Source organism: Alligator mississippiensis, chromosome 2 (genome assembly GCF_030867095.1).
Source record: "Alligator mississippiensis isolate rAllMis1 chromosome 2, rAllMis1, whole genome shotgun sequence".
Lineage (NCBI taxonomy): Eukaryota > Metazoa > Chordata > Crocodylia > Alligatoridae > Alligator > Alligator mississippiensis.
This window is the reverse complement of record NC_081825.1, coordinates 60,152,769-60,166,194: the sequence shown is the minus strand read 5'-3', so window position 1 is coordinate 60,166,194 and position 13,426 is coordinate 60,152,769. Positions and strand designations below refer to the sequence as shown.

General features: G+C 42.1%; 1 protein-coding gene across 1 annotated transcript in view; it reads left to right on the top strand.

The window, feature by feature from the left end:
- Positions 1 to 1,796, top strand: part of KDR (kinase insert domain receptor) — a 37,748-nt gene extending 35,952 nt beyond the window's left edge. Inside the window, exon 30 of the mRNA XM_014594902.2 lies at positions 334 to 1,796. Coding sequence (XP_014450388.1) covers positions 334 to 550 — 217 coding nt within the window. The 3' untranslated portion in view covers positions 551 to 1,796. The remainder of the gene's footprint in view (positions 1 to 333) is intronic.
- The last annotated feature ends 11,630 nt before the right edge of the window (positions 1,797 to 13,426 follow it).

Below are 13,426 nucleotides of genomic sequence, written 5' to 3'. Positions count from 1 at the left end.
AATGCATGCCTGTCTGTATTTTATAACACATCACATGTTTATATTTTATGACATCTATATGCTCTTCTAAGGGGCTTTGTAGCATAATATCAATCTGTATAGACAAAAGAATGGACCACTTACAGAATACTTGCATGTCCTAGGGAAGATAATGGGGGGAAAAGCGATCTCATATAATACACCTCTAAAAGAGTTTTAAGCCATTATCATGAAGAAGCAGAATGCTACAGTTAATTTTGAAATGGAAAACAGCCATCTACACAAGTTACCTGCCTACTGATGGCCTCCAAACTCTCAAAATTTATTTCAGTTCTGTTTGCATTTCTCTTGCAGTGCTCTGGTACCCAGTAAAAGTAACGAATCTGTTATGTCTGAAGCCTCCAACCCAACAAGTGGCTATCAGTCAGGATACCATTCTGATGACATGGACCCTGCAGTTTACTCTAGTGAAGAAACAGAACTCTTGAGCACCAAGGAGGACACATCACAAGTGTGCTGCCTACAGACACTTCCCTATGACACTGCTGTTTCACTCAACTCGCCTCCCTAAAACAAAATGAACAGCAGCAGAGATTCCCATGGAACGTTCCTTTATTTCCCAAGCTAGTGGTGTTCAGGTTTTATGTGTAGAACATATACATTCACAAAATTAACAAAATACACATTTATCTGAAACCTGCTTTCATACGAAGGACACGAGGCTATCGTAGTAAACTGCAGTGACAGGCCAGGAGACGCACCTTCAGAAGACATTGGTGAAAAAGAGCTATCACTGTCATGAGCATGTGTTTTGTCTCTGATTACAACATCAGTCTTCTGGGCTTTAGGACCCAGATGAAAAGTATATTGACACTGAGTGTCCATCCAGTAGCATCAAGAATACAGGCAGTGGGACAGTGTTCACAAAGGCACTTTGTGTTTCCAGTTTTACAAAATAAAGGGCCAGCCCTGCCTTTTTGTGTTCCCCTTGTGGCTGGGCTACAGGAAGAAAACACCACCACAGTGGGTTCTTGTCTCAGAATTATCCTTTACTCACTTCTGCAAAGGACAAGGGACCTTCAGATTAATGATTTGGCTTTATGGCTAAACATAGCCCGGGATAAATATAGAACTGGTTGTGTGTCCCTGTCCTTGACAGAACACATTTGCTTTGTGAGACCTGATGCCTTGTGTTTCTTTGGATAAGATTTTTCCTAAGTGAAATTGGTTAATATGGACCCAATCCGAAGCTAGATAAAGCAAATTCAGATATTCCTATGGACTTTCATCAACATTGTATCAGGCTGTCTGACTGACAGTAATCACAGTAGACATTACTATAGTGTTTTAGTGATCTTTACCAGGTTATCTTTTAACCCTAACTTTTCTCTGTAAAAGAAAGGCCAAATTCTTTTGCTCCTAAACTTAGCACAGTTTTTGTTTACAGCAGCAGGGAATATAGCCCATAAATTCTTGAGTCTTATGACTTGTTACATGGCAGCTCAAATTTTCTAGGAGTGATGATATTTTAATTTCTTAATTGTTGGACAAGTTCCTACCTGTGCTCTTGTAGCCCCAAGTTCTGGTTACAAACACAATATGTGCTACAAGATTTTGTAACTGTAAAGTTATTTCTACTGAGTTTCTTTTTGTATTTTTTTTTTTTTAATTTGTGGTTTTGTTATTTGGTTTTTACCATAATGTCAAATGCTGGGAACCACTAAGACAGAGAATGGCACATACAGTATTTATAGCCTCTTTATGTAGAAATAAATGTAATATATTAAAATATAAATATATATTATATTATATAATGATCATCGTAGTCTTTATGTTTGTATCAGTGTTAAGTAGCATTATAAGGGTCACAAAGTTTTTTTAATAGTGGAAGTATTTCACTTTATTAAAGAATCAAAAAATATAAAACACAAGGGGACTTTGAGTATATCTCTCTCCTTTTATACTAATCAGGTTCTTATACTCTGTCTGTCACCATATGCAATTTAGCTTTAATCCTGGTGAACAAATCATATGCAATATGAACCTATGTTGTACTACAAGTGAAAGTAGTATATACTTTTGTCTGTATGCCTCGTCACTTATGCCCTGGATTGCCAAGACACCTGAATAGTATCCCAATGCTAGTAAACATTGTTTATGGTACTAATTGAAAAAAGATCATTCAGGGAAATTGTCATTGGAACAAATTATTAGCATATACTGAGTGTCCTGTGGAAATGCCTTTTCACAATAAGAAATGAAATATTTTGTTTATTTTTACTTTATCTTTGCACCTGGGAGAAGATATGTCATATAATCCATTTGTCCTCCCCACTGCCCAATTCAAACTTGCTCTCTCTTGCTTTCTGCATCTGGAATATTAATGCCCATTCTTGCACACTTCTAGGCTTCTCCTTCAAACCTATCCCTAAAATCTACCTTTTTTACACTCTTCCATCACTGACTATGTCTCTGTAACATCTGCTATTTGTCTTGTGTATATTAGTAAAATTTAAAGAGGCATGGGACATGATGGAGAGGATATCAGGAATACCCAATATCCTGACACTTCATGCTAAAAAAAATCTATTGTTAGGAATAATCAGATCTTAAGTCCAGTTCTAAGTAAGGGTTAGGGATGAGACCTTTATGGGACTGATTAGCTTATACTTACCTACAGTGGTATTTTTTTTGTACCTTCTTCTAAAGCAGATAGTGCTGGCCACTGTTAAGAGCCCAGGATACTGGACTAGATGGAAGACAGGTCTGATGCACTATGGTGATTTACTAAATTCAATTTTAATCTTGGTTTAATAGCATAAAAACTATAAGAGTCCTTACATAAAAGATTCATATTGCTGTTGTTTGCTTTAACAGTTTGTTCCTTAAATCCAAGCCACTTTGTCTCACTTGTGAATATTCTGAGTGCTTAGTTTTAAGGCCAGACAAGATCCCTTTAGTCACATGGACTAATCTAATTAAATGTAGTGAGACTGTGTGCTTCAAAGCACTGATAGACTCCAATACAGTTTGTGGCAGAGAAAACTGCTCCCGGGCACAGCGTTTACATGTGCCTGAGACTATAGCACTTTAAACCAGGGTGGAGCAGTCCCAGGCTGGCAGGGGGTCTGGGGAGTCAGTCTCAGGCTCTACATGGTGGTGTCAGGCAACAGAGGGGTTGGCTGGGGCATGAAGGTGCTAAAGTGTGGGTCATGAAGATGGCAGGTAGCCTCTGTTCTTTAGCACCATTGTGCCCCAGCCATCCCCTGTCACTGCAGGTTTGTTTTGATGGAGTACATTATTTTACTGTAGGATAGTACTGTCAGAGTTAATTAATATACTGTGCCCTAATACCAGTGCACATATAGACTGTGACACTACTGCAGAGCTAATTAGTCAATTCGGCAGTAAAGTACATGTGTAGATGCACCCAAAGCAACCGAAGACATCATAATCTGGCCCTTCAATCTCAAAGATTTTGATGCAGGGATTACAGTTTGGCCGCACCTCCAGTCATGATCTGATATGCTATATCAATTGTGCATTTCTAGCTTTTGGAGTGTATCTACAGTAAGTCATGCCATTAAATGTAATAGTGCCCTTGAAAGCTTGTAGTTCAAAAGGTTTGACTAGTGAAGTTTGACCTGTAATTAAAAAGCTTCTTGTAGTCCTTATCAGCCAGCTGGATTGTTCTGTTGGTTCAAGCCATTTTATAAATGATTAGGAAATGCAAGAATGAGCTCACACCTGTTAGAGGAAAGGAAGTTAGCTTCTCTTTTTATTTTTACATGTATTCAGTTTCAGGAAAAAGAAATGTTTCTATAAATGTGTTCATATATTTGGCACTTGGTTCCACAGTTCTTTTCTTAGCCTATATCAATTACATCCTCAAAAACACCTGGGCTTTTATTATGTTCTTAAAGCAGCAGGCTCGGCTTTGCTCCAGTCAAGAAACATCTGTCCTGATAGCGAGTCTAAGTTCTACAACGTATGTTTTAAAAAGAATAACAGACGCATCACACAATCTTGCAAATTTGTGATGCTTCAGTAATCCACCCATTCCACATCCTTATTGTGTCAGTTCTCAGAGTGGGTGGAGGCTGAAGGCTCAACAGTCAGCTTTGCATCCAGAACTCAAAGCTTAGGAGAATTTCACTGTCTAGAGTTTGTTAAATACATGAAAAAACTTGCAAGCTCTGAAAGACCCCAGAATTAAACATAATTCAGACATAGAGTCTGGATCTTTGTAGCCAAAAGTTTTATTTATATCTTCTATTTTATCATTTTCAGGGAAATTTCTGTAAAGCCACAGTTGATGCCTAGGTGTTTTCTCATGAACTCTTTTGCTCTGAAAAGCATCTGTGTGTCACATGTGTGCAATTCAACTGGAAACACAAGACTGGAAGCATTATCATGATTTCCTTCTCTTTATCTGAGGCATGTGATGTCCAGCACCATGCAGGTGTCTCCAGGGAGTGCTACTTCTCTGGCACTGGAAGCAGTAGGAAAATGATTTACAAAAAACTGTTCTGCAGGTGATGCCTCTCAATAAGTGTTGCTGTTGTTCAAGTGAAAGCCCACTAGCAAACTGCCATACCAGTTGATCAACAAGAAAATGTGAATGCTTTATTTTTTCCGAGTGCTTTATAATGGCTGATAGTAAAGCAGGCAAATAGTTTTTTTGTTTTGTTTTGTTTTGTTTTTTGAGGCTCCCAAAGAGATGGAGCCACAAATGCTGTCAGTCTTCAGCCATGTCTCTGTCACCTATGGGAGGTTCAGAACTGCTAAGCAGTATTGTAGAAGGAAAAGACCAGGTGGAAAAGCTGTTTTCTAAATGGAAACTTCACAAAAACAGCCAAGAGAATCCCCTTCCCATTGGTTTTTAAGAAGGCACTAGGTATGCATCCCTTTTGAATAGTTTAAGAATAATAATTCCTGCATCTTCACAAATGGTTGGACTAAATGATCCTTAGGATCCTTTCCAAAACTACAATGTCATTGTTTTGAGGAATGGAATCCTAACTGGTCTTGCTGCCTGAGCAGGTAGGCTGGGCCAGCCACCTTTGGGTAGTTTTGACCTGCATGGGTTTACAGCCTGATAATCTGTGCAGTCTATGGCCATCTCATAAGGCTGCCCACAATTGTTCTCGAGTGAAAGTGCAGCTGTCCTCCACCTCATGCAAAGTCACTTATGGTCAGTGCGACATACAGCAAAAATGCCACATTTCTACTTCATGCAATTTTTCGAGTGGGTCTGAATCTAAAGAAGTGTTCCCCTTTAATGTGTGACCCTGCAAAAAAAAAATAAAAATGTTCAGGCAAAGATTCCAGAAGCTCTACTGGGAGCTCTGTGTAAATTAAATCAGCTGGCCCAGGAAGAATAATGAGGAGAAAGCTGTCTGGCATTCAGCTCTATGTGCGTGGCAGAGTCTCTGAGTGGCAGTGACAAACGCCCATTGCTTGGATCATTTGACACTAGTGTGGAGAAAACATTCGATGTGTCCTGTTGGGGCAATCCTGACTGGCAAAGGGACAGACTTTAAAACCTAGCAGATCATTTCCATAATTTATTTCCATGGTTGTTTGATCATAAAGTGTGTCCAGAGAGCATGGATGACCTCCAGACAAGAATCTGGACTTTGTCATTATTATACCAGTCAGATCCAAACTGTGAATCCTTTGAGGTTTGCCCATCACTAATACATGAGTACATGTCCTGTATTTCCTTTGTAAAGCTATAGCAGAGAAAACAAAGTTAACATTTGTGAAACTGTTTATGTTCTGATTATCTGACAAATTTATGGCAGAAACTAGGCTGTGAAGACCTTTCCTTTGGACTTCAGCCCTGGGTTTAAAATCTCCTTGGCTGAATGCTGTATTCTAAACCATGATGTATGTCCTCCGCTCCTTCACTCCTGACATTTCAGACTGATTAAGACCCAGAAGGTCATTTGCAAACATAGTAGGAGTTCTTAGCATATGGTGCTGATAAGCATCTCAATGTCTGAGATAAGAAGTTGTTTAATGGAATCTTAGGAAGCTTGGGCTTTGTTACCATAAAACTGTACAATGTAAAGCCTAAACCCTGCACAGATGTAATTAGCTGTTAAGCATATCAGGTTCATGATGAAGGGTGTTCTAGTAATTCATAAATTATTCTGACTGCCACCAGTTGGTTAAAATTTGAAGCATCTCAGACTGCAGCTTGTTAGGATGATATTAAGAAGAATGATGAGTCATGTTAGTGAAAGTTTTATTGAGCTTGAAAAATCAAACATATGTACCTGCCACTCTGTCTCCATCACCAAAATGAATCTCTGCTGTCACAGCAGTGGCCAGAAAAAATATTACCACTGTTTGGTTTTCTAAGTCTTAGAAATAGACTAACTCAATTTTTTTTTCCTGTGAAACATTTTAACTGGGGTTTATGAATCCTAATTTTAATGATCAGGATTATGAGGATGCTTAATATCCTGGCCTGCTAGGTTGAATAATGCACTCCTGCACTGCACACTTCAGTTGAGAATGTTCTAAGAAAAATGAAGAGTTCAAATTTTTCCATGAGCTTTGCAAATCAAATGAGAGCTCAGCTGTTGCCTCACCTCTGTGCAAAAGAAACAGGAAATGGGTATGTCTTTAGTTCTGTTTCTGTTAGGGGCACGGGCGGCTGGTGCCTCCTGAGTCTGGGGGGGGCACCCGCAGAAGCCGACAGCAGGGACGGGGCTGTTGAGCACCCACAAAAGCCGCCAGTGGTGTCAGCAGTGGGGATGGGGCTAGCGAGCACCCGCAGAAACCACCAGCGGTGGGGGCTGGCCCTGTCAGGGCGGGCATGTGCCCCCTGTGTTCTCCTTACCAGTCACCTATGGTTAGAAGCCATCTATACTGGATGCTGGAAGTTTCCAGATTGCAAGGGGGTTATCCATTTGGTCAGGATAGGGGGTTGTGGCCCAGTCTACATAAAATGCTTTACTCGAGATTAGAGCTAATTCCTGCACAGTAAGTGTCACTGTCTATGCATGCAGACAGTGAGTGTCCCATTTGGTTTAGTAGGGGTCCAGGACAGCTGGCTATATTTAAAGAAACCTTATTGAGGTATCAGGAACCATCCTGATGCACGGGAAGAATAGCAAATATGGCACAAGGCCAGTTTGGCTTAGCAGAGAACTCTTTGGTGAGCTTAAACACCACAGGAAGCTTACACAAAGTTTCAGCTTGAACAGACGACTAGGGAGGAGTATAAGAATATCGCTTGGGCATACAGGGATGAAATCAGGAAGGCAAAAGTGCAAGTGGAGTTGCAGCTAGCAAGGGACATGCAGGGTAACAAGAAGGGTTTCTACAAGTATGTCAGCCAGAAGAGGAAGAGCAGGGAAAGTGTGGCTCCCTTACTGAATGGGGGAGGCAACCTAGTGACAGATAATGAGGAAAAAGCCGAAGTATTCAAAGCCTTTTTTACCTTGGTTTTCGCAGGCAAAGTCAGCTCCCAGACTGCTGCACTGGGCAGCACAGTTTTAGGAGAAAGGTAAGCAGTGCTTAGTGGTGAAAGAACAGGTTAGGGGCTATTTAGAAAATTCAGATGTGTAAAGTCCATGCGGCCAGATGCAATGCATCCATGGGTGCTGAGGGAGTTGGCTGATGTGATTGCAGAGTCACTGGCCATTATTTTTGAAAGCTCATGATGATCAGGAGAGGTCCCAGACAATTGGAAAAGGGCAAATATAGCACCCATCTATAAGAAAGGGAGGAAGGAGGATCCAGGAATTACAGACCAGTCAGCCTTACCTCAGTCCCCAGAAAAATCATGGAGCAGGTCCACAAGGAACCCATTCTAAGCACTTGGAGGAAAAGAAAGTGATCAGGAACAGTCAGCATGGATTCATCAAGGGCGAGTCATGCCTGATCAACCTAACTGACTTCTATGATGAGATGACTGGTTCTATGGATGGGGTGAAAGCAGTGGATGTGATACACCTTGACTTGAGCAAGGCTTTTGATATGGTTTCCCACAGAACTCTTGCAAGCAAGCTAAGGAAATACGGATTGGATTAATGGGCAGTAATGTGGATAGAAAGCTGGCTAGATTGTCGGGATCAATGGGTAGTGATCAATGGCTTGATGTCGAGTTGGCCAGCTGGTATAAAGTGGAGTGCCCCAGGGGTCAATCCTGGGGCTAGTTTTGTTCAATAACTTCATTAAGAATCTGAAAGATGGGGTGGAGTGCATCCTCAGCAAGTTTGCAGAAGACATGTGAAGAGTAGATAAGCTGGAGGATAGGGCTAGTATTCAGTGTGACCTAGACAAATTGAAGGGTTGGGCCAAAATAAATCCTATGAGGTTTAACAAGGACAAATACAAAGTCCTGCATTTAGGACAGAACAATTCCATGCACCACTATGGGCTTGAGACCAACTGGCTAAGCAGCAGCTCTGCAAAAAAGGACTTGGGGGTTACAGTGCACAACAAGCTGCATATGAATTAACAGTGTGTCCTTGTTGCCATGAAACCTAACAGCATACTGAGCTGCATTAGTAGGAGTGTTGCCAGCAGATTGAGGGAAGTGATTATTCTCCTCTATTCTGCACTGGTGAGGTCACATCTGGAGTAATGTATGCCACTCCCTGCTGACTATAGAAAGGATGTGGACAAGAGAGTCCAGCAGAGGGAAGGAAAATAGTTTGGGCACGTGACTTATGAGGAGAGGCTGAGGGAATTGGGCCTATTTAGTCTGAGGAAGAGAAGATTAAGAGGAGGGAGCAGGGGAAGGATTTGATAGGAGCCTTTAACTACCTGAAGGATGGTTCAAAAGAGGATGGAGCTAAACTGTTCTCAGTCTAGATGGCAGATGACACAGCAAGGAGTAAGGGTCTCAAGTTGCAGCAAAGGAAGTTTAGGTTGGATACTAGAAAAAACTCTCAGTAGGAGGGTAGTAAAGCACTGGAACAGGTTACCCAGAGAGGTGGTGCTGTCTCCATCCTTAGAGGTTTTTAAGGTCCAGCTCAACAAAGCCCTGGCTGGAATGATCTAGTTGGGGGTGGTCCTGCTTTGAACAGGGGGTTGGACTAGGGTCCCACCTGAGGTCTCTTCCAACCCTAATTTTCTGTGATTCCATGACACTACAATCAGAAGTGTTACTACATGTAAATATCCCTGAGCTAGTTTTAATCTAGTTAGTTCAGATCCCAATAAAAGCACTTCAGTTTGGGATAGCTGTCTAAATAAGTACAAAGGTGTGGAATGAAATTCACATTGTCACAGCTTTACTCTTACTGGTATCTAGGTGAATTGCAGCTAGTGTTAGGCCATCTCTACACATGCTTTAATCTGACTGCAATGTAGACAATCTCAGAAGTAAACTGCGCAGTTGTGCATACTACTTTCACATGGATGCTTACTGGAAAATCTGAACATCAGTGTATACCATCCTGAACAGCTGTTGTACTTATTTTAATCTCCATGGTGACAATGCTTTTTTCTCCTAAATTTTATAATACTATTCCCATTGTTTCTTCCTAGTTTTCAGTGAATTTGAGGATAAATTGTTTTAAGCTTTATTGGCCCGATGCACAAGAAACCTATTCTAACGAATCCTGTTTTTAAACTTTAGATGGCGGACTCTGGTGCTTGCCTGATAGGAATGGGTAGAGAGCAGGGTCTGGAATTCTGAGTTGCTGGATTTTTTTGGTTAGGCACTACTGGGGGTAAACGGGTTGCAGTAGTTTGAGTTTTGGGCCACTAGTGTTCATGGGTGTGAAGATCTTGAGGTTAAAAGGAGCATGAGCCGATAAGTTTGAAGAAGATGGGTTAGCAGTTGCATATATATCGCTGCTTGATAGGGGCTAAAACTAGAAGGGGTTTATTATGGTAGGGGTTATATAGAAGCAAAGAAGGGGCTTTAAAAAAGAAAAAAAGAAAAAAGGAAAGGGCAGATCAGCAAGCTCCACAGTGATGTTATTTACTAGTGTGGTTCCTGCCAAAAAACACAATGGCATTACTGCTTATATAGGCAACTCCTGAAGGCTGCTTTTGTGTGAAAAGTTTGTGGCAAAAAAAGAGTATTTTCTTTGCCTTAAATGCTAGTCTTCCTCCTCCAGGCATGCAAAAAGTGCTCTTCAAAAGACAGTTTTATAGTAACAGTTTGGAACTTTTGGGGTTAACAATGCTGGCAGTCTGTTTATTGGAAGCTAAGTGCCTTGCAGTTTCTCTGCACTGTTATGTGTTACTTTCGGAATCACACCTTTTAAAGTGCTAAGATAGCTGAAAGCTTACAACATCCATTATAGACTGAAACAAAATCTGCTTTGGCACTATACAAATATAAAAACATTGTCATGTTTCTACTATAGTGTACATCTTAATAAACATGCTTACATTAGAATATTTCCTTATTCAATTAGTGTAAGTGATGTAGCTCTATTGGTCCAGAAATTATGCAAGAGGCAAGGATGCAGGACCTGAGGAAGAATGTCTTGCATTTGAAAGCTTATCTAACTTTATCCCAACTACATAGTTGGTTTAATAAAATATATCACTCTAAGACATGGTTGCCATTCTTATTCAAACTCATTGTGATGTCACTATTGGAGCAGGGGGGTACGCAGCTTTCAGTGGAATGGGAGGAGAATCTATAATTGTCAGTCAGTCAGGAGTCAGCATATGAAAGGGGATCATAAAGTGATGTTTGAATTTGGGTTCTGGCCCAGAAGGGACCCCAGAATGAATCAAATACAACCATCTGCTGTAGAACTAACATTTCCCTGTGTGGCTACTATTCTGAGCATATGGGGGATAGGTGGGTTCAGGAACCTGAATAGGCTCAGAAAACTTCATATGTCACATTTGGCCAAAATGGCAGCATCAAACTGGACAGTCAGAACAAACAAGTCCCTTCTGCAGCTTTATTTTATAAAACCAATAACAGCTGCGGCCTGACTTAGGATGTTCTGTTTACAGGACTATCAGGAAGGGTGCCCACCTGAGTTGTTGGCTCTGCCAGGCAGGGCATATTTGCAAATCAATCCTGCCTTCTACTTGACTGCAGACTAACACAGTTAGCTATCTCTTTCTGCTCATGGAAAAAATCTTAATCCTTCATGGTAGCAGCCAGAAGTTATAGACTGCTATTAGAGCTCCTTTTCCTGACTTTCTGTCTTGGCTCTTTGCTTCTGCCACAGTGCTGAGCAGAAACCCAGAAGTTACCCATCTAAGTCAACTGCATAGCTATACAATTTTATATTTTTTATTTTCTTTACTGCAATGGCCATGATTAAGGCTGGATTGGCCCATTTTCTTTCTTCAGAATATGAGAAAACCCAGGACCTCTGTATACCTCTGTGTGGTATAAATACTGATGAGGTATAACATTGATGGTGTGACTCCAAGAGTGTGCAGTTACAAATGGCAGAAATCCTATCTGTGCACCAATCATTTAAATGGGGGAAGAAGATGTTTATTTGGCATGACTCCAGAGTTGTAGCTAGTACACAGGCAAACAGGTATTTCAGTTCTGACATGATGACAAGATGGTTTAGGAATAATTTGTCCTGCATTTGTGTATGGAATTAGACTAGGTGACCCTTGAAGTCTCAAGCATATGATTCTATCATAAAAAATGTATGGGATAGCCCTTCCAAGTTAGTATGAAATAGAGATGCATCCATACAAATCACATTCCACATTAAAAATGAACTAAGTCCATTTCAGAATGAGTTAAAGTGGATTTTAGAGTTCTAAGTAATTGGCCCCTTGTTTCACAAAAAATAGAAGCGTAACTAGCAGGGTTTGTGCCCTCGGTGAAAGCCTGCCAGACATGAATGACTGGTGCCTCCTGTGACTGGGGGGGCACCATGGCTGTGAGCAGGGACTGCCTGGTGTGGGGGTGAGCAGGTGTGGGGGTGGGTGCTGACCGCCTGTAGGAGCCAGTGGTGGCTTTGGCAATGACCAATCTCAGAGGGGGCACATGCCCCCCCTTACCCTCCCTATGTGTCACCTATGCTGCCAGAGCATGTGAGTGTGGTGAGGGCAACTGGGGAGGTGGAATCTTACCTGCTTCAGGGACTCAAAAAAGTTCCTGGCTGCTGCTGCAATGGCTTAATCTGCCTACCCCAGTTGTTGCTGCTATAGCAGCAGCGTGATGTCCCTGCACCTGGCTGCTGCTGCAAAAGCAGGGGTGCCCTCTAACATGCCATACTGGTCTGCATGCATCTTTTCCCAACAGTCCAGCTGCATAGGCAGAATTCTGGGGACAAGCTAATTGTCACTGTCACTCAACAGTCTTCAATAGCTTGCTCCCAGGGCCTCGTGGAAGTGTCTCCAAAGCTCTTGATTAAGAGGCTGCATATGTGTGGAGCTGTGTGGTATGTTTGAGGATGCCTCTGCTGGGCAATGGTAAGTTTGAGGTCTAGACATGGTTTCAGGCAAGATGTGAAGTCAGGCATGGTTTCAGGTTGTCTAAAGCAACAATTTACGGGTCATTAAACCAAAGAGAAAGGTGCTTTTTTAATATTTCCTCATCAGTATTTATAGGATTTTAGTATAAGTTTATTTACTAGTAACAGCTTAAAATTTTACTTGCATCTATCACCATTTCTTACTCATGAAATATTTTAACTGACCATATGCCAGAATGGCAGATAAGGTCCTCATTTGAGAGAGCATGAGTTCCTTTTGTATCTTTGAAAAGTTTTGATATGAAGCTAGACAACAAAGAATTATGGGTGTTAAACAAAGGTCCCATGACTACTTCTGCAATATGAGATTGTCCAAATGCACATGCAGCAGGCTTACGTTTCAGAGCTTGGGTTGAGTCCCAGGCTTAAGATTCTGCTGTTTTGATTGGTGGAGCCCATTCATCAATCAGAAGGCAGCAAGAGAAATAAAGTCATGCCCCTTTCCTGAGGGGGGTGGGTGGGGAGAAGAGCTCTCCTGGACCTGATTGTAGACTGCAACACTGTCAGGCCGAGACGACTCCAGGGGCAGAGCCCTGGAGAGTATAAAAGGAGCTGCATGCCGAGCATGAGGGGGGATGCGTCAGGGACAGAGAAGAGAGGGGCTTAGAAGAGCTGAGGAGAGCTGCTCAGCAGGGTGAAGCAGAAGCTCAGGAAGAGCCCCTGAAGACTTCTATCAGCGGGGAGCAGTGGACGACTCCAGCAGTTAGGCTCTCAGTGCACAGCATGGCGCACAGCGTCTGGACCCTGGGAGCTGCGTGAGGTGGCTCAGGTCTGCAACCTCTGGCATGCAGCCAGAGACACAGTTTGCAGGCTGGTGCACAGAGCAGGATCTTTGGTGCCCCTTGGGCGGCTCAGGTCCACAATCCCCAGCATGAGGCTGGTAGCTCGGTGCATGAGGCTCTGCACTGAGGGTGAGACCCTGGGAGTCACTTGGCGTGGCTCAGGTCGACAGCTGCTGGCACAGAGCAGCAGCTCAGTGCAGACAATGCTGCCCAGAGGGT